Raw genomic sequence first — 26,748 nt, 5'->3', positions numbered from 1 at the left:
TAATTATATAGATGAGTTCAGAATATCTTTTATAAACTATGGATGCCAGTGATTAAAACTGGCCTTACTCTTACAGCTTTTCAGTTGGTTCTTACATATCCCAGAGGCACATGGTAGGCAATACAGAAAATAAAAATATAAAGAGTTTACATTCCAGTTATATATTCTGCAATAATATATATATCTGTGTGTACATATATACAGAGAGAGAGAAAAACTCCAAGTACAAAACCAATTTTGGTACATTTTAAGCTAACTTCACTGAACCCCCATCCACATTAAAAATGTGTAGGGAAAAGGTAGCTGAAAAATTCCTCAAGCTACTTCTCAGTGTTCCAGAATCAGAAGTTACACAAAAGGTTGTGTCAAAGCTTTTAAGGATCAGTCGCCTACAGAGGGCACCATTTGAAATGCTGTTCTGCATTTGCAGGAATTGGTTTCAGTCCTTCAAAGGGACGGTGACTTGCTGGACAGTATGTCGGCACAGGCATTACCTGGAGACACTTGACCGGCGTTTTTCTGGAGGCTGTGGAGAGGCAGTTATTGTGGGGATTTTGAGCTGGCTCGTCTGTGTTGTGTCCATCTGAAAAGCACCATGCTGACTCACTGACAGAGCCAGCTCCTCAGATAGGTCCAGGTGCCTGGCTCTGCTTCTGCTCATGAAAATAATCCCTTTGCCATTGATGGGAAAGGGTACGTGTATGTGAAAGTCATGTAGGCAGAGCAGAGATGCAAAACTTACTTCTGCTGGGCAGAAAGGTGAGGTTTTAACCTTGCAGTGACTGTGCCACTTCATATTAAAAAAATAAAAGGCATTGAAATTTATGAATGCAGCTAGGGAATCAACTGAGAAGTACTGGTCTGGGGAGCTGCCAGACAGCACCTCAAGTGACTGATCTGACTAACAGAGTCCATCAGTTTCCCATGTATTAGTGCTGCTAGCTCAGCTTTCACAGTCATTTTTAAGGCAATAACTGTCCTAGCAAATTGGCAATATAATTTAACTACTACTATCTAAACTAGTTTCATGGTCATCCATTTTTCTAAAGTCACCAGGTTTTATTATTTTCCCACAATTATACCAAAACATACACATATATAAGAAAAAGAAACATCTTTATAGAAATGTTGATAGTGCTTTGTAATCCTCTGTCACAGCCAGGGCTCCATTAGACATTGCTAGAGGTCTCCCTGCTTGAATATTCCCCTGTTGCACTGGGCAGAACAAACTTCACGTATCTCCCCTTCTCCCAGCCCCTCCTGATTCGCTGAAGTCTTTGCTGGATGCAGGGCAAATTGAAGATGACTTTTGCTAGAATCACAGTACATGGGACAAGCAGCGTGAGCGTGTAGGTTGGAGGCAGGTAGAATTTGTACTGGTTCTCATCAAAGGCCCGCGACCATCCGTACGTGAGCGTGTGCAGAGTGCTGATTACCAAGGCAATAAATCCAAGGGTGGACTAAAGGGAAGAGGAACACATGCTAGTTAGCAGAGGATCTTGTGCCTGGCTATTTTCCTGTATTTTTTTACACTATTTAGTAAATGTACATAGCACAGAGAAAGCAATGAGTATTCCTGCATTTCTCAGACAGAATAAAACACGACTGGAAGCCTTTCCTGGGTAGCACTCCAGACTGCAGTTTTCTTTTTCTAATCAGAGGTTAAGTGTAATATTAGAAACACAGCAGGAGCTTCCCAGAAGATGCTGCCAACCCGGCTGAGAGGTGGGCTCTGCCTCTGTGTGAAGCAGCAGCCCCCAGCTCCTGTCGAGCACATAAGTGTGGGCAGCTTGCAAATGCTCCTCCCAAGCTGCAGCTGCCAGCTCCACTGCCTGCTGGTCCATGGCTGGCAAGAGGCTGCTGACTGGTGGGGTGAAGCTTCAGTATTGTGGCTCTGGACCAGCAGTTGGCACTGTCAGACGTTGGTGAAGCTGCAGCTTCACACAGAGCAAAGATACCTTCAGGTAATTGCCATCATCTACAGGGAAATGAGATTGTGGAGACAGAAGTGCTCTGTTCTGAGGTTGGCAACAGCCCTGAAGGTTTTCCTTCTCTGTCCTAGAGATCTGTGTTGGTTCATGACCCAGTCTGTCATGCATCAGGCTGTGTGATGGACTTGGTTCTTGAAATGGGGAGTCAAGAGCCCTTTATCACTCAAGGAAGCAGCAAGAGCCCAGCCCCTGTTCTGCAGACACAAACTTACCCCATTTTCAGCTGAGACCATGGCTCCCAAGCACCCAGAGACAATATTTTGCCTGAATGGTTCCAGCTCCCTCTAAGGGTTGCTTGCAAGAGGGGTTTTAAACTGTGGTCCCCTCACTGGTGGTTTCCTGCCACCATCAGAGATGGTGGCCCCCAAGTTTGCCTGCTGGCACTCAACAGGAGCCAGGTACTCGCTTCTGATGGCATCTTGAAGTGTAAGACTTTGGTGCTGTGTTTTCAAATAAAAGCTTGGGAGTATCGCTCAGCTGCCCAACTTTGAATGATTGGTCTAAGGCTGCAGTAACAACCAAATTTCAGGATGCCTAGACAGGGAAAATTTTGCTGCTGATGTCCCTAACTTAGGGAAGGAAAGCCTTTACAAATCAAAATATTTGGCTTGGTGCACCTTGGCAGAAATCAACAAGAAACATGGTCTTCCTTAAGGTATGTCCAGGGAAGACATATTGAGCTGCTCTGAGCTTCTCTCCAACAGGCAAAAAACAATACCTGGGTGGCAAAAGGCTGTAAATACCAGCTTGAGCCTCATCTGGCAGAGCAGAGATGTAAAGCAGGGCGGGGGAAATGGGACAGAGTGAAGTCCAAGGGCAACAGATGTTTTCTGCCCTGGGTGGATGCTGCTTTTCAGCCCGAGCAGGGCTCTATGCATAGCAGACATGTCAGAGCTGGAAATAATTTGTTCCTCTACAGTTCCTCTTTCAACCACTGCTGGTACTGGGGGAGAGTAGGAGTGGGAATTACTGGGACAAAAGGTGATAAACAATCACAGGTGCTCAGTGACCCATCTTTGTGCACAGATGGCAGGGTGCATGAGACTAAAAGAGCTAATTGTCAAAAAATGTGGATAAACTGCCCGTGGCTGGAAGCAGTGCTGGCAGCTCCTCAGACAGCAGCAAGGGGCTGATCCGCTTGTAACACACAGAGGGGCTGTCTGCTGAGAGCAGAGGGTACCTGGGAAGGGTCCCAGTGCTGATGTTGGCTGAAGGAGCTGTGGTCAGCAGGGCCCCATGGCTGCACCCACCAAGCAAGCTGTCAGCCGTGTACAGGTTGGGCTGTAAGTGCATGAGAAACAAAAGTTTTGCTGATGGCAGCCTGGGTCAGTACATATAGCTCAATATATACTCTGTGTAGTGCAGTGCAGAGCCTGCTGAGCACCCCACGAGAGCTGATTTGCCAACATGCTTAGCCCTGACACCACACTGAGTTTTGAAGCTCTGCTGTCGTTTATCCTCCCCATGCAGATCCTGGCTATGAATCTTCTTTTTTTGTTTTAAACTGTGGCAGGGGTTTCTTTTGCACTGTCACAGCATGGGCAATGTGGTGCCACCACCCATGTAAGGTGTTAAGGCCCTCTGCAAGACAGCTGTATGGAAACGGTATCTTTCTAATGCGGGCTTTGCATGTATTTTCTATTCTGTATTAACTCTTCTATCTTCCCCATCTCCCTGGTGACTGTGAGGCTCCCTGTGAAGGTGATTCAGTCACATGTGCCTCATTTAGAAATGTCTAGGCAGCATCCAAAGCAAGCAGTCCCTTCCTGACCCAGATACATTTCTGACTTCTGCTGTCATCAGTCCCATGAAGTCATTAGCTCCATGGAAGTGGCTCTGGCTCACACTTCGTCAGCAGGAGGGTTAAGAAAGGTCTGATGACAGATTCTTTACATCTTGAAATACATAAGCTAATAAAGAAGCCAGGTCAATTCAACCTTCAAATTCCAGGAGGATTTCTGAGGATGGGAAGGTGAAGGCAATCATACACATTTTTGCTTCTCAGCCAATTAGAGTTGATTTGTAAATCACTGGGGAACGTTAAAGATGTCTCCTATAAGTTGAATTACATATGAATCATTCCTGTTACCTGGTGTCTAGATTCTCTACCTTTTCTGTTAATCAAAACAGGACATATAGTGGAACAATTTAACAATATTTAATTGAAATTTGTATATGTGGAAACTATGACAAAAATTAATCACTTTTGTTCCTAAAACCTTAGCAACAACCTGAACAGGATTTTCAGTGCACCAGGCAACATATGCGTATTTTAAGAGCATGGCAGTATCCCATGACACTAGTACAGGTGCATACACTGCTGCTGGACAATGTCAGACTTGGGAAGCTTCAGATAAGGAGGGAACCAAAGTGGCTCCTGAATTTGTACTAAGGCCCAGCCCTCTCTCAAATGCGGCTCTTGGTGCAGTGTCTCAAACACTCCAGGCTGTTCAACTGAGATGACAACGAACTGCTGTATTTTCTGGAAAACATCTGGCTGGGGCAGCTGTGCTCTGCATTTTCCCTCTCTTCACTTTTCCCAGGCACGGGAAGCCACAATGCTTCTGATGCAGTGTAAACAGATCAAGTGCTAGACATCCCAAATATTTGAGAAAGCAGCCTCATGCTTCACCCTTCTGTATTTACATGCTGCTGCTGTGCATTAATTCAGGGAGGATCACATCGCACTATGTGAATATTAACCTCTAGAGTCTGGGAGCAGTAGCTGTATCTGCTTTAATTTCTTCAAGAAACTTATTGAAGAGTAAATAATTTAGAAGAGCCCTCATTTAAATAAAAACCCCCAAAATAAAAAAAAATAAACAACCAAAACCGGAAGCTAACATGCTAAGAGATCTGTAACCTCCTCTTTTGATATGACATTTCCACAGTAGGTCACAATACCAGCTGTGCCTCTCCTGCACATGATCAGCTGGAAGCTCATGTTGCACTGTCATACTTTATCCCACAGGAATAGAAACAGGCATGGGTGTCTTTCCATGAACTAGGCCAGCCAGCTCCCATACAGGGCAGCCAAGAGCTATTTTGGAGCTGACCATCATGTATTTGGTCTCAGCGCTGACATACCCGTAGAAAGATGTAGGAAAAGGTCCCAAAGGGTAGATGCAACAGTTGTGTTACATGCACTGGTAGGAGATGGCAGCACTACCTGCCCCAACAAATAACAAGCAATAGTCTAAGAGGAAATGGCCTCAAATTGCAGCAGGGGAGGTTTAGATTGGAAATCAGGAAAAATTTCTTCCCTGAAAGGGTTGTCAAGCACTGGAACAGGCTGTCCAGGGAAGTGGTGGAATCACCATCCCTGGAGATATTTTAAAGATGTGTAGATGTGGCACTTAGGGACATGGTTTAGTGGTGGACTTAGCAGTGCTGGGTTAATGGTTGGACTTGAACTTAAGGGTCTTTTCCAACCTAGATGATTCTATGACAACTTATATACTACATGACACAATGCCGTCACCCTCCAGGAGTGCTGCCGGGCTGCCAGGGTAACAAAAAAGAAATGCAGGGGGTTTTAATGCCTTACTCCAGGCTGCAAGGAAAGACTTTGTTTGGGATTCCTGGTGTGGGATGCTTAAGCCAGGAGCAATTTATCCAACAACCCAGCAGCTGCAGCTCTCCCCTGAGACATGGTGGCAAGAATTAATATGCTTCTGTTGTCCGATCTGAAAGAGAGGTTTATAGCTGGGTCTCCCGTCTCCCTGAGGGACAGTCTCCTGGGATCAAGCTCTCCTGGTGAGGCTCTTCTACTCAGTGCAAATAGTTACTTACTAGCCCACAGCAGGAGAGGAAAAAAGACAAAAACTGACTTGCTTGTTTGGTGATGGGGGCATTTGTGGGGGAATTGGAGGGAGCAGGCTTCAAACTCCTGCTCTAATGAGTACTGAATTATTTATATGCTGTGGAAGAGCTTCAACAGGAGAGGCAGCATGACAGGTATTCACCTCTGCACCCGTGAACCCTGCCCTCCCCTTTTGAAAGTTTAGGTGTGTGCTGGTGTGATGCACAGAGAGGGTCTGCAGGGAAGATACAGCGGGACGCGGTCCCATGGGGGCTTACACATGTTGGGGTGTCTCATGGTGCCACTGCAGCAGAACAAGAAGCCTGGTGCATGCAAAGCAGCAGTGACATAGGAGACACAAATAACAAGGGATTTTAGGGCTATGGGATATGACAGTGGCATGGTGAGTGGAATGTGACCTCAAAATCCTCTCTAATGTGCAGGTAATACTTGAGGAGTATTCTTATTCTTGAGGAGTATTATGCTATCCTTAGTTAGCCTTATGCCTGGTTTCAAGCACATCCCTTGGAATGTTGCAGCCCCCAAGTTTGGGGTTTGTGAATGTCCCACGTGGTGGACTCAGGTCACTGAGGGAATTTGGCTCTTGAGAGCTTGGACATTGCTGCAAGTGGAAAGAAGGCTCCTAAACCACTGACTGATTTTGGAGAAAGAAAAACTACATTCCTAATTTACTTTTTAGTATCAGACATGGTCTTTTCATTCAAATTGTACTCAGTTCTCTGTGCTTCTTGGGCTCTGGCATTTTTATAGACCAGCCGAAGCATTTTTGAACCTATTGAGTATTTGGGTGTATGCAAGCTCTGCCAAACCTGACCTTCCCCTGCTCTCTCTTCCCAGGTGCTTTCCTTGACAGAAACTCACTCTGTCTGAAATGCAAGGGCAGATCTGTGTCTTCCAGCCAACCATCTCCTTGCAGGTTACCTTCCTGCCCTCTACAGCCTGGTGCAAACTCCCCACAGCAGCTCCAACATCTTGTGCATGACTGACATGCAACTGGTTCCAAGGGGGATCTTACCCATGGAGGTGAACAACCCTGCCCTCTCAAAATAACCCCAAGGCTTTCTGCCTTTCTACTTTGTGTGACTTAAGGAGATTTTTAGCTATGAATGGCAATGCTTCTCCCAGCCACGGAGTGAGGGAGAAAAGGACTCTGCAGGTGGGTGTCATGCAGGCAAAGCCCATGCTGTTTTTTTCTCAAGATCTCTAAGTAATACTGCCAAATGCAGGGTGAGAAACCAAGACATTAAAGACTCCCTACTGCTAAGCCTGCCGCTAATCCTCATGTAGGTGCCCATGGCACATTATGTTCTACCTTTCCCCCTGGGAGAAGCACCCCATGCAGACAGGGTGAGCCCTGAAGGAGAGCAGTATGCCCCCCCCCGGGACACCCACATCCCTATGCTCTGCTATTGATTCTTGGTGTCACCTCCTGAGCAGGGTGTCTATGGCACTGGGGTGCATGGGGAGGTGTGGAGTGGCAGGCTTTGCCCCTGACACTGATGTGCAGCTTGCAGTTGCCGTGCTGGAGCAGGGATGTACTGGATGACAGGTCAACTTTTACCCTCTGTGGTCTGTGTGAGGGTCAGACTCTGCAAAATCACTCTCTGGCATCGGTAAATACCAACTTTACCTGAATGAAACTGAATTCTCTCCAGTTAAGAGAGTTCGCGATGGATGGAAGTGAAGTGACAGCAAGCAACGACAGTAAGCCCAGGGCAATTATTCCAACAGAGATATAAATCTCCATCCTCCAGACTTCCTCCTCTACCCAGATATTCATCTTCTTATCCACAGCCTGGAATGACAATGAAGGTTTGTTAAAATGGAATGCTTAGGAATAGAGGAGCTGAATTTTGTCTATTTGTTTTGGTTTTGGAAGCAGGTTTCCTCAATGAATACTTGGTCCTATTCATGCTACCAGCACTATGTCTATGTGGGAGGTGTGGAAATGCTGTTCTATCCCACCACCATTTGGTCAAAGCTAGGCTTGATTTGAAGCCTACTAGGAACACCTACTGAATGCTTTCAGCTCCCATAGCCTGTAACCACAGCAGCAAGCCCCAAAGTTGCATTTGGAAAGATAATCAGAATGAGAAGTCAGTTTAAAGCCATGAAAACAAATATAGATGCTTGAATATGCAGTACTCTCCTAATAACTTTTGGTTTAAGTGCATTTAGGGGGGAAATTGTTCCTGCTAATGGAAGGGAAGATGGGTTTTATGCTGCATGCAAAGAGGAGCATTTAGAACTGTCCTCTTCAGCCCATTAAATGGGCTTAATTTACTAAACAAAGATGTTGCTAGAAAACAGGAGGTAGAGGGAAATGAACACAGGATGTTTGTCTGGGATTAATGTGTGTGGCAGTGAAGAAGGACCTGCTCAAGGCTGGAGCTGAGAGGTTGGGAATGTTGTTTGATAGATGCTTTGGACAGGCACTGCTGCCAAAACCAGCCATCCTGCTCCCCTCTGCACCCACAGCCCTTCCCCTCCTCTTGAGGCAGGTATCCCAGTAGAGAAAGCAGACTGATTGTGGGGCAATTCCTTCATTAGATTCCCCGCTCAGCTGCACAAAGCTTGTGCCATCACATGAGAGTGGAGTAGAGCAGAAAGAAGCCAGGGGCAGAAGGGCAGAATGCCATTTCCTCATGACACTGCCGAGTTACAGAGCTGGCTGAGCTGCCTGCAGGTAGCACTCTCACACTGGATGAACACTGACAAGAGTCTCAATAAGGCAGTAAAGTCCTTTTCCATTTCCTCCTTCTCTTAGACTATGACCAGTTCTCCACCATCCTATTGTGAAACTTGTGGAGGCACATTGTGAGGGCACACCTTCTACAGAACAACTGCCACTCCCCTAATTATGACTTGGTCACTCCAGCAGGCACCTACTGTGAATGTCGGTGTGCACAAACAGGGCTCTCGCAAAATCTAGGAATAAAATTTGAGTACTCTGTTTCCTCCACTACTGGATTTCTCCTCGCATTTTTCCTGCCTCTGCACCAGTCTCATACATGCCAGGTGCCAAGGCACGGCTGGTTTCAACGGCTTGCTCATGCTTCTGGGGAGCTATGGCACAGGGGAGTTTGATCCTGGTCCTGCTAAGATGCGTGTGCAACACCCTGCTAAGATGGTTGGTTCTCAGTTTGGGTAGGTGCATGCCTCATGCATGGTGTGCGGTTGCCCCATGGAGGAAGAGCTCATATAGATAACAGCTTATTTCCACTGTCCCACCCATCCTTTGGAAAATGAATGAAAAAGCCAAGATACTAAGCCTATTACCCAACATCTGATGTGTGTAGAAGATTACTACAGGTGCTGACCTGAAGACTACCCACATTACCTGCTTGACGGCTGTCTCAATTAACTGGTAGCGGTGGGAGCGGCGCATGGGCAGACAGAAGCTGTACACAGCATGCAAAGCTGCACAGAAGAAGCTGAGGAGTCCAATCTGCTTTCGGTGCTGGAGCCACTGGTCGAGCCAATCTGGAAAGCGCCTGTATTTGGTGCCATAATAGAGCTGTGAGCAGGCTGCCAGCACCCCAGGCAGGTAGACAAGAGACAGCATGACATAGGCCACGCAAGGCAGTGTTGTGTTGACCACCTCAATGGGGATCTTGTACAACTTGTTCTTCTGCTCCCTGATATAAGGGTGGATGACCTGCCGGATCAGGTTGTAAGTGAAGAAGCAAATAAAAAGCCCCAGAGCCAAAAAGATGGGGATTTTCCAGGCTGGCAAGAGGCGCAGTGGAATGTTCTCGATCTCAGAGGCTGATGACATGCAGCCCATATCTACAGGGGTGAATCCCATGACTTGAGCAATTTCTGCTACAGTGCGCTTGGCTTCTTGGTTATTTGAGCAAATTAGAACCTGCAATGAACAGAAATATAAACACAGGACAAAGAGAGATCAGGCTGCTAGGAACAAGTGTGGCAAGAAGGATACTAAAGGGAGCCTATGTTAGGAGCACCATGCTTCCTGGCAGGCTTTCTGATGGGAATTTACCATGGCTGCCAAAGCCCTCTCTCCTGGACAGGCTTCCTTTCATGTGTGCATCACCAGTTTGTTTTACTGGTTGTGTTTAGATAAACAAATAAACACTTTTCACTTAGGCAGAGGCTCCATAGACTACAGAGCATGAAGTAAGTGAGGGTGCTTAATTTCTGAGCAAAGAAATGTGGAAGCTATGGGGTGGTCTCTGGATGCCACAGCAAGCACCCGGGCCCCTTCTGCTGGAGCCTAAGGCCATTTGCTGGTGCTACCAGACCTCAGCTGCTGAAAGCTGGGATTTGGCCCTTGTCAGAAGAAAACAGTACCTGCTTATTTCCATCCCTGGCACCTGACTGCAGTGTCCATGCAGAAACCACATTAAATCCCTTGACCACAGTGCAGGCTGGGAACAGGGAAGCCAAGTACTCAGCATTGGATTCTTTGCAATGGTTGATCTCAGTGTTGTTACTAACGTCCACCAGGATCTTGCCCACCAGCACGTCAGCCAGGTCACAGAGGGTGGAGTAATGTTCCCTGAAAACTGCCACAAAAATGACATCCGTCTTCTTCACCGCCTCAGCCTGCAAGGTAACTTCTGCTGCAGAAGGGAAGAGGCCAGCTTTTCGCCTTGGGTTGCGGCTGCCAACCACCACCTTGAACCCGGAGCACACCAGGCGGATGGCCAATGACCGCGCAAAGTCCCCACTCCCCAGCACCCCAATGGTACGGCCGGCCGCAGGTGTGATGCTGGGGTCACCTTCTATGGTCTGATGGCCCAGGAGGGGTTTGGCCATGTCTCTTCCAGACATCCTGGCAGGAAAACAAAGGGAAATGCAAGTTAATTGTGAAGCTCTAACAGAGATCCAAACCACATCTGTGGTCATGGGGAAGAACCTCACTTGGGCCACTTGAACAAAAGTGCATGTGGTTTTGGTTCCAGTAGCTCAGGACCCACAATCCTTAGTGGGTGCCAAACCCACCAGCAAGTGAGTGATAATGTGCAAGCACTACTGGAGTGGGAAAAAACACTACGATGGGTTGGAAGGCAAAGGGGTTTAGGATGGTTTCTTGGATTTGTGTGATCCAGCACCTGCTGGATACACTCATCCGTCCTTTGCTGTTCTTCATGCTGGCATCTCACACTGCAAAGCTAGGGCAATGCTAACAGCGACCAGGACCAGCAACTCTCAGACCTCCATGAAGCTACCAGGCATCTTTCATAAAGCACAGAGCCAGGGGTCCATGAGGATCCCTGAGCCTCCATTTGAGAAAGCCAGATGGGTTGCTTCTGATTTGCAGAAGCAGAACCTAGGCAGCGTGTTTCAGTTGAAATGAAAGTATCCTAAAAGAGGTAAACGAAGAGAGCTACAGCCTTTGCTTGTTTCAATATTTGGGTCTGGCAAGTGCTGTTTGCTTCAGCTCCTCAATGAGTAATGAGAATTTACTCATGACATTTAAAAAATATATTAAAATATGATGGGATTTGCTCATGAAAGATCTTGATGAGCTTTACAAACATTAATGAATTTTGCCCTGTAACACTCTGCTCTCCTTAACGAATTAGATATTGAGCCACAGAGAGGTTTAAATCAGATCAATAAATTCACAGACAGCACACCAGGCAGGCCTGGAGGTCAACAGAAACTCAGTCAGGGAACTGCCAGGCTGCTGCCACCAGCTGTTCAAATCTGCCTCTTGGCCTAAGGAATGGCAAATTTGCCCTTAAGGAATGGGGAACAAGACAACTTGGTTTTGGCAGAGTACAGTCTTGCCTTATAGCTAGTCAAGTTCTTTCAAAGTGAAGGTGACCACTCTGATGGGGTGACCTGGTCCCTGGCATGGGCTGTATTTTTCACGGGCTTTTGGAAATGTTCTTCACCCAAGGCTTTTCACCATTGGCACAGTAGTGGAGCAAAGGGGAAGGGCATTTCTGCATGAATAGTTACCAATGGGAAACAAAGGGTAAGAAGAAATACTTTTCATAATGGGAATAGGTTATCAAGAGATTTCCCTGAGGATCTGTGTTCAACATGCTCATAAGCGATCTGGGAAAAGGAGTGAATATTGAGAAGATGAAGCTTTTGCGTGATGATCACTTAGGACAGTCAGTCATTATTGTTGAAGAATCTGCAGAAGTATCTCCTCATTCAAAGTGCCCGAGCACCAAAATTCACTACTGACACATGGCAAGAGCTGCCTATGGGCATAAGCCCCTCACCCCTAAATATATGTGCACTTTAATGAGCTGTAAATCTGTTAAGATCACTCAGAAAAATGATATGAGGGTTGCATTACTCTGAAAATACCAGCTCGGTGCTCCCAGGCAGGCACACATCAAGCCAAGCCTGAGTTACTGGAGGAGAAGATCTCTTGCACAGGTATGAAAATCTCTCAGTCCTGCTCCTCATGAAAAGCCTACAAAACACCTTCAACAGATGGATGGTGAAACTATGATTCACTATCCTGGATACAAAAAACATCACAGCTTCAGTGACAATAGTGTTTCAGTGGCAGAGGTCTGCTTGCTTTCCTTGCCTCTCACCAAGTATCCCTTGTCCCAGAGACCAAGATACGTGTTCATGGAAGAAATGCTTCTAGGAGAAAACAAATGCCAAAGGAAGACATGCAGACTTCTCCCCTTTAACAACACCTTTCCTCTGCTCCTCACACATCACGTAGACTTTCTCTCATGCTCTAGATAAGAAAGTCCTGTTAAACTCAGAATTACTCATACTTCACTCTGAAGTATGTTCCAGACCTGCAGAAGGGTTTCAGTGCTGCAGGGCTGATTTGGTGATGCTGGCTGTGTCAGGTTGGTTAACCCAGGAAGCTGCCTGTGCACAGACCCCTGCCAGTCACTAGGACGTTAGTCATCCAGGAATTAGTAGGAGAGGCATACAAAACAACACAGAAAATGCTATATACCACTGTATAAATCCATACTGAACAGCACACTGCAGTTGTGCTCACTCCACTGCAAATTAAAAAAAAGGAATAAGCCTAGAAAAAAGCCGTAGGGAAAGAGTGGGTGTCACACTGCCTGGAAAAGGGTGTCATACTGTCTGGAAAAGGGCTGTCAGCCTGGAAAAAAACCACATGGGTGAGGAGAGAGAAGGGACCACCTGGGCCCTCTCAAGGTGAAGAGCAACCTCACAAATGGAGCTCTGGTCAATTGCTGGAGGGCATCATGGAAACACGTCCTCTTTGTCCACAACCAGCTGTGCTGCAAAACCACTACTGTAAAGTAAAGCAGAGCTATCTGAAAAGATGTTGGGTTGTTTTTCCTGGCCCCTTCTTATAAGGGTCTTTATCAAAAGCTCACTGCTTTACTTCTTAGAAACCTTCTTGCTGCACCTAAATTTATTTGTGACCAGAACTGTTTGTTCCAGGGCCAACTCTATTGTTCAGCCTAATGAGCTTTCTTTCCTACACATTTCCCCACCTCCTTTTCCACCACCTGGATGTCTCTCTGGCTCTCAGCCAAGGGGAGAGAAATCAGCATTCAGGGTGACAAAGTGGTTGTTACCCGCAGACACATTTCACAATCGATCTAAAGCACCTCAGAAGCACTCTCCGTGCTCTCACCGGGACGTGAATTTTGCTGCAAGCTAATTTTACTGTAGTGTGTTTTCTCTGTCCTGTAACTGCCACTGAACATGTAGAGAGATGTTGGCAATGTTTGGAGATAAACAGCTTTGCTGTCTCCAGTTATTTTGATTAAAAAGGATGACAGAAGTAAATGGCCTTTGAAGTCAGCAGGATAGTTGAAAAGTAAGAAGCCTCAAAATCTTTTATGTGGATCTTGGTGTGATTATTTGTAATGCTTTGACTGTCAGAGCTTTGGAGCAGGACCCATCCCTGCTGTATAGCCCTTGGTAGGATGGCAGCATGGTCCCTGCTGCTGGCTGCCACCTGCCATCACTGCCATGCACTAAAATCCTCCCAAGGAAGGAGGAGAAAATCCCTCTTTCACTGTAAACGCACATCACCAAGATAAATGCTGTGGTCTCTGCCTAACAGATGCCTGGAAATGGAGTGTCTGATTAGGCAACAGTTTCTTTCACTTCTGTATCTCTGCAGAGCACGCAGACCCCCTGTCTCCTGCTGCTGCCCCATGCTTACCATGTCTACACCGCTTTTTCTGCACCTATGGGTAATGTGTTACCTGCTTAAAACAAAGTGCAAAGCACTGTGGTCAGGATGCTGCAAAGCCACCTGGAAACAAAGAAGGCCAAGAGTGAATACCATGGTGTTCAGACACATCTTTATCATGCTGCAGCCCTAGATAAACCTCATTTCCTGATCTTCCCTACCAAGGATACTGCAGCCCTTCTGAGTTATGGCACGTGCAATTCAAGATCAGTTTCTCACCAAGGAAGCAACAAGATGATTTAAAGCACAGCCCTCTGGAAGTAAACTAGCTTCAAGCCTAACTGGGAAGCAGTACCCTAATTAAAGTATCTAATGCAGTGTAAAGCTGCCCTTCAGCTAGACTATTAACGACACATATCACTGCATGGGGGTGCTATGTCCAGCTCTAGCTTGCTTGTTCCTGCGTGCAGTTCACTGACTGCATTGCAATTACTGCTATTATTTGCAGGACAATAGCAGTAATGGCAATGAGCAAGATGGGGAGCTCCCCCTCTGCCAGACACCCTACCAAAACTGGCCAGAAGGCCCGCCTGCCCCAGAGAATGGGATCAGACAGACAAAAGCTGGGTGAAACGAAGCAGTCAAATCTCTGTTGCCCAGGCAGAGGGAGGGAGGGGCTCTCACAGAAGAAAAACACGGATAATTCGATGTGTTTTGCACCTGAGGCTTGGCCGAGGCTGTTAGCTTAGGCTCGGTGCCAGGCAAACAAGGTTTTTCTGCTTCCCTGCCCACACTGAGGGCCCTCGCTCAGGTTTTGCAGCAGGACAGCAGGATGGGATGGAGCTGGGCTGCAGGAGCCCACTCAGGTGTCTTTGGGCTCACAGTAGAGTCAATCTGCCAAGCAGATCGTCCCCCACCGCTAACGGGGAGCTGGCTCAGTCGTTATCCTCTTTTGACAGACGTGGGGGACCGAGATACTGATGACAACAGGACTCCAGCAAGTTTGCCTGGGAAGACCCAGATATTCTTGACCACATCTTTAACAACAAGACCACCTTTTTGGGCCCCTTTCACTTCCTCTGGTACAGCAGGATAGCCTAGCTGTCTCCTGCAATTCGCAGTCTGGAGGTGCTTGAGTTACAAACCCTGAAGGATGGATTTGTGGTGGCAAGGCACAAACTTCAGTTCTGGCTAAAAGAAATCAACTCATTTCACTGTCTTAGTTTTCAGATTTATCAGATAAAAGACAAAATGTTACCCTAACTCTAAAAAGGCAGTGTCTTAAACATATAGCTGTCAAACTGTGCCAAAATACATGGCAGCAATCTCATAAGGAGCTCCATGTAATGGTCCTGCCCAGTACAACTGGCTCCTGTTTGCACAGAAGCTCATCTCTGAGCTCAGCCTCATGTAGGCAGGCAGACCCAGCAGCACCTTGGCTAACACAGCTGCTTTTGTGTCTTCCCCCAAGGTTAGCTTTAGTCTGACCACAACTGAGCCTTGAGTAGCTGTGAATTCAACCTGACGCAGGTCATCACAGAGCCTGCTCTGTGCCTCAGCTTCTGCATTGGGAGTTATTTGAGATAAAGCACATAATTATCACCTACATCCCCTAATGAGCACTTGGGTTGAAAGATCAGCAAGCTGCATGAGGAATCAGCTGATGTAGCAGAGCACTTGGTTAAGTCATTGCAGAGGAACATAGTGCTTTCTGTACCGCTATGGTCCCTTTGGGTGCTGCCAGCCATGACTGCCACCCAGCTCCATGGAGCATGGCCCCACAAACACACACACTGGAGGAACAGGAGTGATCTTTGTCCCCAGGGGACTTTTGGTCTGCATGGAGAGACCTTTGAACCATGAAGCTGCCCTATAGCTTCTGTTTGCAAAGCATCTCCTGCTGTGTTAACCCCTTGAGAAGCCCCAGCAGACAAGGAACACTCAGCACCTGAAGTCTCAATTCAGGTCTTAGTGTGAGCAGAAATACTCACTTTTTTGTCTAAAGCTGTTTTGTTTCCAGATAAAAGCATTTAAGACTCTTTTCCAAATAAAACCATTTAAGACTTTTCCACACCTGGAATGCCCCTTCAAGGAGCACAGCGAGTACTGTGTACCTGTTGGGACTGGAACAGATTTAAAAAAGAAAAGGGCTTATCCAAAGCTGCTTTAACCCCAGCTCTCGTGCACCTTTCAGGAAACTTTTCGGTCCTGCCCAGGCTGACTGGAAATAAGCCCTCTGCTCTGCAGGAAAGGGAAGGAGGGGAAAAACCAGGCTTGCTGCCCCTTTCCCTCTTTCTCATTCCGAAGCAGAAGGAACTCCCCAAAGGCACAAACCAGGAACTGGCAAAGGGAATAAATCACCCTTCAGTATTCAGTCAGAAAAGCCGTGTTGCAAACCTACCCGGGCCACCAGCTAGGCCTTAAGAATGAGGAAATGCTGGCAGCTGGGCTCCTCCCGCCACCATCCTTCATCCCCTTCGCTCATGGGGCACATGGGGCATGGAGCACTGATGGGGAACAGGTGGGTTCACCCTGCGCCTGTACTGCAGGGTAGGGAGGTGGAACAGGGGGAGATGGTCACACCGCGACTGCTGGGTGCTGAGGTTGTCCCCTGCGATACTGTGGGGACAGATCTGCTGCGAACTCCCCAGGTTGCTGTGACCCCAAACCTGCTGTGGGACCCGTGGGGTTGCTATGTGTCCCCCTGGCACCGCTCTCCACCCTGATGAACTTTGCATTCCCAGGTCCTCATCCCCCCCCGACCAGGGAAAATGTTTCTGTTAAAACTGAAGCTCCTACAGAGCCCAGCTTTCTTTCCTCTGTATATGTTGATCCAATCAACCTCATTGCTTCCTCTTGTACCCCCAAAGGACACAGCAAATCATTGCCCCCCCCTTCTCTGCAGACACGTTCTGCATCTGGAGAATGGGTTTCACATCTCCACCAGTTTTTCCTGTACAAGTGAAACCCAGCTCTTTCCTCAGAGCTGTTATTTGCCAAATGTCCAAAAACTCAGCCTCTCTTCCTTGTTCTCATTTTCCTTAGAGGACTCCCAGAGCTGCATATTCCAGTCGAGCCACTGAAAGGCACCAGCTGGAGCAGAGATGCCACTTCCCCGAAGTGCCACTTCTCTTTCTTCACCCCCGCAGGCTGTTTGCTTTTGCAGAACTGTGTGACACTGTTGACTCATGAGCCACGGTGCCCATCACCCTGTTCTCTGGCTTGTCATGGCCACTGCCTGGCCGGTCACTCACCCAGCGTCCACGCGGTCGATCAGTCCTACCACACAGGTCATAACATGTGCCTTTTTTTTTTTGTACCAGATTTCCATTTGCCACAGTCTTTAATACTTAGTCTCCCCTCTAAAATATTTCCAGTCCCTCACAGCTCCATATCACCTACAAATTCAGTACGTGCCTCCCTTCTGCATCACCTGCTATTGAAAACATGGGCTGACAGGCACTGACCTTCCCCGCTCCGTACACTCTCCTGTTTAAACATTGATAAATACTGAGGATGTTGGTTTTGGAAGCCAGCAGTGAAGCCAAAGGCATGTCCTTAACCCCGAGATGTTCTTCCCCATCGCCAAAATTCAAAAACATCTTTCAAAACAGGGAAGGTGGAGGAGAAAGGGCTACCAAAGTTTCCCATGGGGGCAAAATAACCTCTTTTTCCTACAGATGCTCAGACATTTTGGGTACAGTTTTCCTATAGAAATATATCAGACTCTGGTCACTTTGCAGGAACAATTTCCCAAGGTTACAGATGCAATATTAATGCTGAGCAGAAAAAACACCTGCCTGTGACATGGAACTGGAAAGCAAACTTTTGGCCTGTTATTTTCAACAAAACTCATAGTTGCCCAATGATAGATAGTCCCCAAACTCTCCTCTCCCACATTTGTCTCCGAAGGCAAGGGGCCCCTCTTTGCAGTACCCCTTCTCTGCAGGAAAGTCCTTGTCTGAAGAGCTTCCTCTGCTCTTCCACACAAAGATGTTGCTGCCTGTGCCTGCTGTGTTGACAGAGTAATGAGAAGCCTGAGAAGGACCTGCCCTGTAATAAAACTTCATAAAATGGGAATCAGAAAGTCTGGGAAGCCCAGTCTTCGTTGTAAGACAATGGAGAGCACACACCTGAACCAAAACAGGGTTTTGCTACAGCAGTGCTGATGCTGACATATCGTACAGGATGGGTTATTTTCCCTGCTTGTCATCTCACAGTTATCAAGTGACATAAAGGGGTCGTTTTACAACAACTTCAGGTGTTCTAAAGTCTTATGTGTCTTCTCTTGCTTTCTTTTGGGGTCTTAATTCACTTGCTGTTCTTACCAAGTTAATGGCTATCTCACCCATTTCTGAGCATTCCCCTCCCCGAAGTGCAGGGAGAGCAGGGAAGCAGCCAGAAGGCCAAAACGGTGGAAGTTTCTCAGGCAGATCTAATAATGCCCTGCAGCCAGACAGGATGGGAGGAGGTGCTCCTGCCTGAAAGAAGCTCCTGAGCTGGAGAAAATCTCTTCTGCTGTCTTCCGGGCAGTGTGTGTGCTGTTCTGCCAGCAGCTTGAGGGCTTCAGAGATGGTGAGACCTCACTTCAGCAGTCACTGCAGGGAGCTGGCAGGCTCCAGCTGTTTAAAACTTCTTTGTTGCTTTTCAGGAAAGACACAGAGGAATTCCGCTGTGTGTGCATGCAGATATTTGGATTGGCTATTCCTTCACTGCAGTGACTGTTAGAAGGGTCTCCAAGATCAGCATTCCCTCACAGTTCTTATTTTGCCTCTCCTGGTGACTCAGAAGATGCACAGGACCACATGGGGGGAGAAGACGGCCCAGGAGGCAGTGTGGGGTGGAGATGCAATCTATGGCACGGGGTCAGCCCGGCTCCCTACTGATCTCTTGTTTCCCTTCCTTCAGAGCACAGGCACAGCACACAGTGCACAGAGGTAGCTCTGAGCCAGCTCGGAATAAACACAGGAGTGAAAATGGGGTGCTCTGCCCAGGAAAGGTCCTAATGTAGGGCCACGTTCTGCTGCTTCTGCACTTCCCAGCAGCTCCTGGGAAGCGCCTGGGAGAGAAGGGGGAAACGCAAAAGGCTGACCACATGGTTCTGTTTGGGGATCCAGGTGGCTGGGAGACAGAGACTGAGAGTCAGCTAATTGCCCTGGGGTGAGCATTCTGCCTTCCCCTTCCTACATTGTTTGCTTGTGCTTGGCAGAAGTGTAAGCCTTTGGTCCAACATCCTGGGGAGCAGAGCTCACTCCACCTTTTCCCTTGTACAGGCAGGGATCTTGCAGGTCAGCCCAGGGAGATGAATACACCTGGACCCTTCAGTTGAGGGACGCTGAGCCACTGGTGTCTTGCTGTCTGGGTGCCATCTATTTTATACTTCTTCCTACTTTTCTTCACTCCTTCAACTAGGTGAGACCAACAGGAAAGGAGGAAGAAGAGAGAAATGTTACTGACCTGGGAGAAGATGGGAGGAAAAGCAAAGGTAGACATCAGGTGGCTTCACCAGGAAAGGATCACAGAAGGATGATGAGTATGGTGATCATGCTGCCTTGTGAATATAGCACTTGTTTTGCCTGAGCACACTATGTTCCCATGGGCAGGTTCAAGACATGCCACAGACATACCTGCTGTGCTGAGCAGAAGAGGTGTCTGAGAAGGAGAATACGTTGGTATAAAGCAGCAGCCGCAGAAGCTTCCGACTCAAGGGTACCTTTTCCAGGAAGACGGATTCTGGTGCACATTTGCACATGTACAGGAGCAGGTGTGCACAGTGTGCCTCCCCCCAAGGACCCCCACAACTTAGAGGGACCCATGTGTGCTGGATGAGGACAAACACCACCTATTTCACCACTACTCAGGTGAGCCATCCTGTGCCAAACTGTGCTGGCTGCTGCAGAGGGAATTAATGCTGTCAGCTTGGTCAGTTCTGTCCATCTGGGATCCCACTTTGATGGTCTTTAATGTGCTTTCTTAAAACCAGCTCTTACTCTAAGTACATGAAGCAATACATGTTGGCATCTATTAATGCTTGCACATGACCATGGTATCAGCATACTTCAGTGGTGAACACATTAGCTACAGACCCTGATTCTTGAAGCCTGTGGTCCATGGGGAGCTCTCAGAATATTTTTTCCAAAGACTACAATGGTGTGCTCATAGGAACTAAATAGAAATGCACATGTTACCACAATCAAGGCTTTAGAGAGACTCATTGAAAATCTGAGAACCCGGAAAAGGAAGGAACTTCTGTTTCAGTTCCTTACACCCTGGGCAAAATCATCAAAATGTTCAAGGGATTTAGGCCCCAGAATACCTAAGGCTTTTGGAAATGTGATGTAGGCTCCCACGTCGTGCTTTCAAAATGTTTTATCCTTGCAGTTACGCTACATTTCACTTTAACTTAGATGACAATGGGAAACAGCTCGATCCACTGTAGGGCTGCAGGGAAAACTACTCTATGAAGAAGCAGTGAATTAAAATATGAAAATAATTAGCATTTTCCTCCACCATGGGCTTGACAAAAAGCTAATTCTAATCAGTGATGGGAAACTTAGTTACAGATTTGTGGTATGTGACATATACTAGTTCTTGATGTATATTATTTCTTGGTATGTGACATCTCCTACCACAGCTGCCGGTGCCTTTGCTGCCTCTTGAGAGTTGGTGTGGCTGGCCTACTTCTTCCACCATCGGAAAAAATGTGTTTCCCCTGAATCTAAACCTGCTTCTATTTATGGGTGTGATGTTACAAGGTCACAGTCAGAGCGCAGTTCCTAACAACAAGCGAAACAAACCAAAAACAAAAATAAAAAGCAAACAAAACAAAAAAAAATATTATGCTTTCCAGATGCTTTTTCTCCTGGGGCTTGGTGGGGTTTTTTTAAACAAAGACTTGTTGAGTCATCAACATTTTCTTTCCAATCACGGAGGAAATCAAATATGTGCAATGACTATGGGATCTTGTAGTTCTGTACATGTTTCACAGTAAATGTGATTTTAGACAAGGAGAAAACTTAAGCTTGATGGAGGACTAACAAGATTTAAATACTGCATCTCCTCAGCCCTCAGGAGTATTGATGCAGGAGGCAATGGCCTTCCTCTCCCACTGTCTCAATTTTGGTTTCTTGCCACAGGAGGCAATTTTCTCGGTGTTAGTTTTATTTAGACTACACTGAGGGAAATTATCTGGGGTCCTCAGTATCAGTCCTTCCCCCTGCTTGGTTCAGTGGTGTGCAGGCATTACAAACCCAAACGTTCCCCCCAAGTTCCCTGTTCATCACTGCCTCATGCACCCTCCAGGGCAAATGTTACACCCTGTGGGATGGTCCTATTACAAAGTCAGCTCTCCAGTTCCTTCACAGCTTGCACCCTTCGGTACTCCAACACAGATCCCATGCAGTGCCCCCATAGAGCACTCAACCCTTGTACTTTGTGTAAGCTCTGACACTGCTACAGAATCCACGTCTGCTCCCTGCTTGCCTGAGGGACCGTGGGCCCTGGCCAAGATTTTCCCCAAGTTTTCTGTATCTCACTGCTGATATCCCCCTGGCTGGATAAAGCCACTCATCTCCTCAGAGCATATGTAGAGCTGAGAACAACCAGACTTGCGTATCTATCTACGTGTGCCACCCCACCGTACTCAGGAGGACCACAGCACGGGTCTACCTGGACAGCAAAACCAGCCCCGGTTCAGACGGGTCTGTGCCCCGTGCCAGCAGCCTTCCTCCACCTGCACGGACGTATTCGGCAGCGCCGGGAAAACGCGCCCAGCAGACACCCCTCACCGCAGCCGTGCGCACTGGCCAGGGACGGGCATCCCACCGGCCTTTTACTGCTGATCACAGCATTTGGGACACACCGACCCCCCTGGAAATTTCTGGCCGGGACCTGGCCCCAGCCCCAAACCCAGCACTCACACCGAGGCGGCCACAGCCAAGACGGCCCTGGGGGCCGCTCCAGCTGCCGGCCCGGACCCCCTGCCCGAGCCCAGGGGCGGAGCGGCCGCGAGCGGGACCGGAACCCGCTCCCCATCTCCGCCGAGGGGGAGCCGGCGGGAGGTGCCCCGGGACCGGGCGGACAGTCATCCCGAGCGGGGGCACTGCCGGCTGCACCTCCCTGCCGAGCCGAGCCGAGCCGAGCCGAGCCGAGCCGAGCCGAGCCGAGCCGAGCCGAGCCGAGCCGAGCCGAGCCGAGCCGAGCCGAGCCACGCCACCCCCTCCCCTCACTGCACGCCCGGCGGGGCCCGGCGGCTGCCTGTTCGAGCCGCGCCGCCGCTGGTCCCCGGCCGTGGGCAGACCCGGTGCGCCGCGCCGTCCGCGCAAGGGCGAATCCCGCTGCGCCCGTTCCCCGCGGTGCTCACCTCTGGGCGGCGGGAGGGCGAGCGGAGCCGTCCGGTAGCGGTGAGTCGGGGACGGTGATGTCAGGCCGCGTGCTCCGCCCTCCCGCCCATGTACCCGGCGGCGGCCGCCAAGGCAGCCGCGCAGCACCGCACCGCTCGGCTTGGCACGGCTCCGCGCGACACGGCGCAGTTCTGCCTAGCACGACACAGCCTGGCCCTGCACAACTCCGCACCGCCGGGCTCGCCTCATGGTGCAGCACAGCGTGGCATAACCTGGCCGGCTCGGCACAGCCTGGCGTGACATAGCCTGGCCCGGACAGGCTAACTGCATAGGTCAGCACTGCCCGGCCCAGCGCTGAGAGCAGGAGGGCAGCAGCCCTGGCCGCGGCGACTGTCCGGTTCCCCGCTGAGCCTGCCCGGGTGGCACTGCCGTGCCGAGGTTAAACGCACCCGGGCGGGAGGGCATCGCTGCCAGGGCTGCATGGCGAGGCGGTATCCATTACAGGTGTAGCTGAAGGCAGACCTGAATTCTCTATTTGGAAGTGCATTTCGGAGCCAGCCAGTGTTTCATTTTCACGGGAGGGTGGGTGCGGCTTGGTGCGCCTCTCTCCGTGCTATCAGGGGCTGTGCACTTGCTCTCAAAAGCTGTGCCACGGGGCGTGGAGCAGATAATGGTTCTTACCCCGCACCGCACTGGGAAAAGAGTTGTCATGTTGCATGCACCCCTAACCCAGCTGCACGGTCCTGCTCCGGTAGACCAGTGGTACCATGCTGTTAGGCTGCTGAGAGCTGGCACTGAAAGTAGTGCTTTCAGGTAAAAACACTGGGTCAAACCCACAGGGATTGAAAAATAAATGAACAAAATCCCTCTGGAACATTGGTTATTCATTAGAGATCCAGGGAGGGGAGGGACATGAAGGGATTGTCTCATCTGCCCCTAACAGTTGAAGTGATGTTGGTGTGATCTGATATTGAAGTCTGTGCAGAGGGATGTGCAGCCTTTCTGAACTGAGCCTTGTGTGAATGGTTTGGATTGGAAGAGACCTTAAAGATCATCCAGTTCCAACCCCTTTGTCATGGGCAGGGACACCTCTCCGTTAGACCAGGTTGCTCAAAGCCCCATCCAACCTGGCCTTGAACACTGCCAGGCATGGGGCAGTCACAACTTTTATGGGCAGGCTGTGATTTTAACTATCTCAGCCCATTCTCATTGCTGGCTGCTGCAGATGTCCCCCCTTTCCTGGTTTTGTGCTGCTTGCAAATGGGGCCCACTGCCAGCCTGGTGTTTCCCAGCCTGGGGTACCCATCACTTTCTACATCCACTATCACGTCAATGGGGTGGGAGATACAGAAACCTGCTAACATGGGAAGGCAGTGGGAAAGACATGGGATTACTTGGGGATGCACTGGTGACTCTTGGTTGCTGGACCTTGTATAAGAAAGTTTCAGAGGCTAAGAACGTTCAGGCTGCAAACTTTGAGATGCTGCAAGTTCCCTGGGTTTTGGGCAGTACTGGAGAGGTGAGAATACCTATTGGCATGGTTAGAAGGATTATTGGGATGTCTGTACGTCATCATGCCTCAGTGAAGTCCATCTGTGAGTTGATGCAGCTGAGAGACCTTGATTACTCCTTACCCCCTTCTTCCCTGTTATGGCCCCTGCCACCTCATGTGTATCTCGATACCTAATTTATACACTGTGATCAGCCCTTTGAGGAGACTGAAGGAAATCGTTGAACTCACACGCTTTCTGTATCTTGTTACCTGCACTCCTGCATTATGTAAAATACGAATTTTGTCATTTATTTATAGAGCCCATAGTCATTGCCTTGTTTGCCCTGGTCATTACAATCAACCTTATGTGACTCCTCTTTGACCTTTCAGGTCTCTGTAATGCTGCATTAGCACCATTTTGGTCTCCCTCTGTCCCTTTCCTTTGCATGAAGCAAGCCTATTTTTCAGGTTTATGGTCATTTCCTTGGGTTATGACCAGCCCTCTGGGATTCCTTTACCCTGAAGCACTGAAATCTACTTTTCTTTCTATTTCTGGGTGTTTTTTGTTCATTTCCCTAGAATAGCAAACTCTGGAGGTTTTCCCCACCATTTTCACCGAACATCCTCTGCTTTTCCACTTCTCTGTCACAAAAGTGATTCAAAATGAACACACACTGTATACCCGTCTCCCTCTTAAACCTGTGGCCAACCCTGTCCAGGCTATCCATCTGGTGGATGGTTTGAGTCCTGTAGCTCCATTTTTACTGCAGGTGCCTCGGTAGGTGGCTGAAGCCTCCCCAGTTCCTGGTCTGTGACGGGCTTTACTGATTGCTCCAGAAATGCCCTTGGGAGTCTGACAGGGTGACCTGTTACGGGCTTGCAAGGTGGCTTCATTTAATTTCTACCCAGAGCTACCCAGTGTTCAGTGCTTGTGCTGGACTTGGCCAGTGTTTCTGTGAGTTTATCTGTTGGTTTCATTCCACTTCCCCTTGTTGGTCCTGAGCAAGGTTTTCCGTGTCATATGGACCTTCCTTCTCCCAGCAGTCATCCTTCCCAGCCCATCACTGTGTTTGGAGCTGCGGCTCTCCAGCAGTACCATCTGTGTCCCCATGCCCAGCTGGCCGTGCCCCTGCTGTCTCCTCAGCCACAAAGCCACCTGTGCCCCCTCCTCCCTAGCCTTCCCCACCGTGGAGCCGGACAGTTGCTTTGGATCTGCTCAGGGCTGGGGCTGGCAGACTCCACCGGTGCCCATGTGCCAGCACAGATGAACCTTGGCAGCTCCTGGCTGCTGGGCCAGGGAGCCGTGGGGAGCCTCCACATCCCACGCTGTGTCTGGTGGCTCTTGCTGGGATGCTCAAACCATCCAAAGTGGCTATATAGAGGGGTGCCCAGGGCCAGCTCACCTCCTAATCAACAAGGTGGGATGCCCTTCCCTGTCCCAGTGCATGCCCAGGCTTTGCTGTATCCAGATACCAAAGTGATAGTCCCTGAGCCTCCCTGTGACGCTTTCCTCTCACCAGTTCCCCTAGGTGCACAGGTGTATGTGTGCACTGAAGGCCATGAGGAATGCAGCGGGGCAGCTGCGCCTGAGCAAGTACACTGTCAAAAGCGAAGCTCGGGACATGGTCTCACCCTGTCACCCACAATGCTGTGACAAGGGAATGGCTTTGCTTTCTCCTGAAATCCAGGGACAGTGCCTGGCAAACTTACTGTTTGTAAACCAAACCTATCTGGGAGGGTGTTCAGTAAATATAGCTCCTCCTCTGGCCTTTCCAGAGCTGTGTTTTGGGTTGGCAGCTGCTTTCTCGGGGCCCTGTGATACCGTTTATGTTGGGAAATGGGGTTATAAGCACAACAGGAGTGTCAGGTGGGTTTGCTGTCATGGTGCTCCAGATTGGCATGTGGTCTGAGTGCCAAACCTATGGAGCCCAGAAAGGAGCTGGTAAAAAGGCTGGAAGGGCACATGTTCAACACAGGCGGGATGGAATTAACATATGGTTAATTATTGCCATCGAGTGCAGACCAGAAATGAATTTGCCATAGTTGTGCAACAGGAAGCATGTGCAGGGAGGATGAGCTGGGGGCTGCAAAATTGGGTGCAGGGAGAGCAGCAATGGCTCTGTGATGCTGGAGTTGGGCAAGTGGTGTTTGTTGGGTGACAAACAGTAGTAGCTTGTGTTGTCCCTTGATTCTGCTGGGGTTATCTGGAAGTACTGAGACTGTTCCTGAATCCTGATAGCACTGAGCACAGACCTGGCTATATATATCCCCATGGAGCTGCAAGGAGGGAGCAGGCAGAGGGGAACAGCTTGTGGGCAGGTAGCAGGTGAGACAAAGCACTGCCGTGTTCCTCTCGGAGTATCCCAGGTGAGGAGGGGTGGGCTGTACCCCCACAGTCCTCCTCCCACCTGAGGGCTGGGCACAGGTAATGGTGGCAGTAGGGTGGTAAAAGTTGATGGGGGTCTGCATGCACACCGATTCCCTGCTCCCCTCTATCGCCTGTGTGTTTTCTGCTGACGACCCAGAAACACTAGGGAAATGCCCTCCTGAGCACCCTGGCAACACAGGGGGGTGCTTGGTCTGGAAGTGTCTGTAGAGGGCTTATGCACACCTGGGGTACCTCAGATTCAGGTTCTGGTTGGGTGCTGTGCCTCCCCAGGGGTCTGCCAGCATCCCCTGGGGATCGGAAAGCTCAGTTAAGGGTGTGCTACCGGAAAACTGCTTCCTGCTCCTAGTCAGCTCCAGGAAGGTGATCGCTTTCTCAGCTGCCTGTCCGCGGAGATCTTCATGAAGTAGACCTGGTAGATGTACTCCACGGTGGCGCTGCGAGAGCTCGTCTCCGCCTGTCACGCAGGCGCCATCTAGTAGGAAAAGGAGAAAAAGACCAAAACCGTACGAAGGTGGATGCTGAAATGCCCTTTCTTCCGGGGGAACAGCTTAATCCAACACAAAACTGCTCTGGGCCACAGCTCTAATGTAGAGCCAGTGGGCTGGGAGCCTGCAGGAGAATTCCCTGCTTG

General features: G+C 49.1%; 1 protein-coding gene across 3 annotated transcripts; it reads right to left on the bottom strand.

The window, feature by feature from the left end:
• Window positions 1–22,784, bottom strand: STEAP3 (STEAP3 metalloreductase). 3 transcript variants are annotated; one of them, XM_065671352.1, is made up of 6 exons: window positions 21,814–21,996; window positions 13,968–14,017; window positions 10,129–10,612; window positions 9,155–9,682; window positions 7,445–7,609; window positions 1–1,460 (listed from the first exon to the last, which is right to left on the bottom strand). In XM_065671352.1, the coding sequence occupies exons 1-6, from the start codon at window positions 21,979–21,981 to the stop codon at window positions 1,170–1,172; spliced, it is 1,686 nt and encodes a 561-aa protein (XP_065527424.1). In that variant the 5' UTR covers window positions 21,982–21,996; the 3' UTR covers window positions 1–1,169. The 3 variants fall into 3 exon arrangements, with proteins under 3 accessions (XP_065527424.1, XP_065527425.1, XP_065527426.1); XM_065671353.1 differs by lacking the exons at window positions 13,968–14,017; window positions 21,814–21,996 and adding an exon at window positions 22,686–22,784; XM_065671354.1 differs by lacking the exons at window positions 13,968–14,017; window positions 21,814–21,996 and adding an exon at window positions 22,257–22,467.
• Window positions 22,785–26,748: the final 3,964 nt, after the last annotated feature.

The sequence above is a fragment of the Lathamus discolor genome, chromosome 3, assembly GCF_037157495.1.
Source record: "Lathamus discolor isolate bLatDis1 chromosome 3, bLatDis1.hap1, whole genome shotgun sequence".
Lineage (NCBI taxonomy): Eukaryota > Metazoa > Chordata > Aves > Psittaciformes > Psittacidae > Lathamus > Lathamus discolor.
The sequence above is the reverse complement of the archived record's forward strand: the minus strand, read 5'-3'. Positions and strand labels throughout refer to the sequence as shown.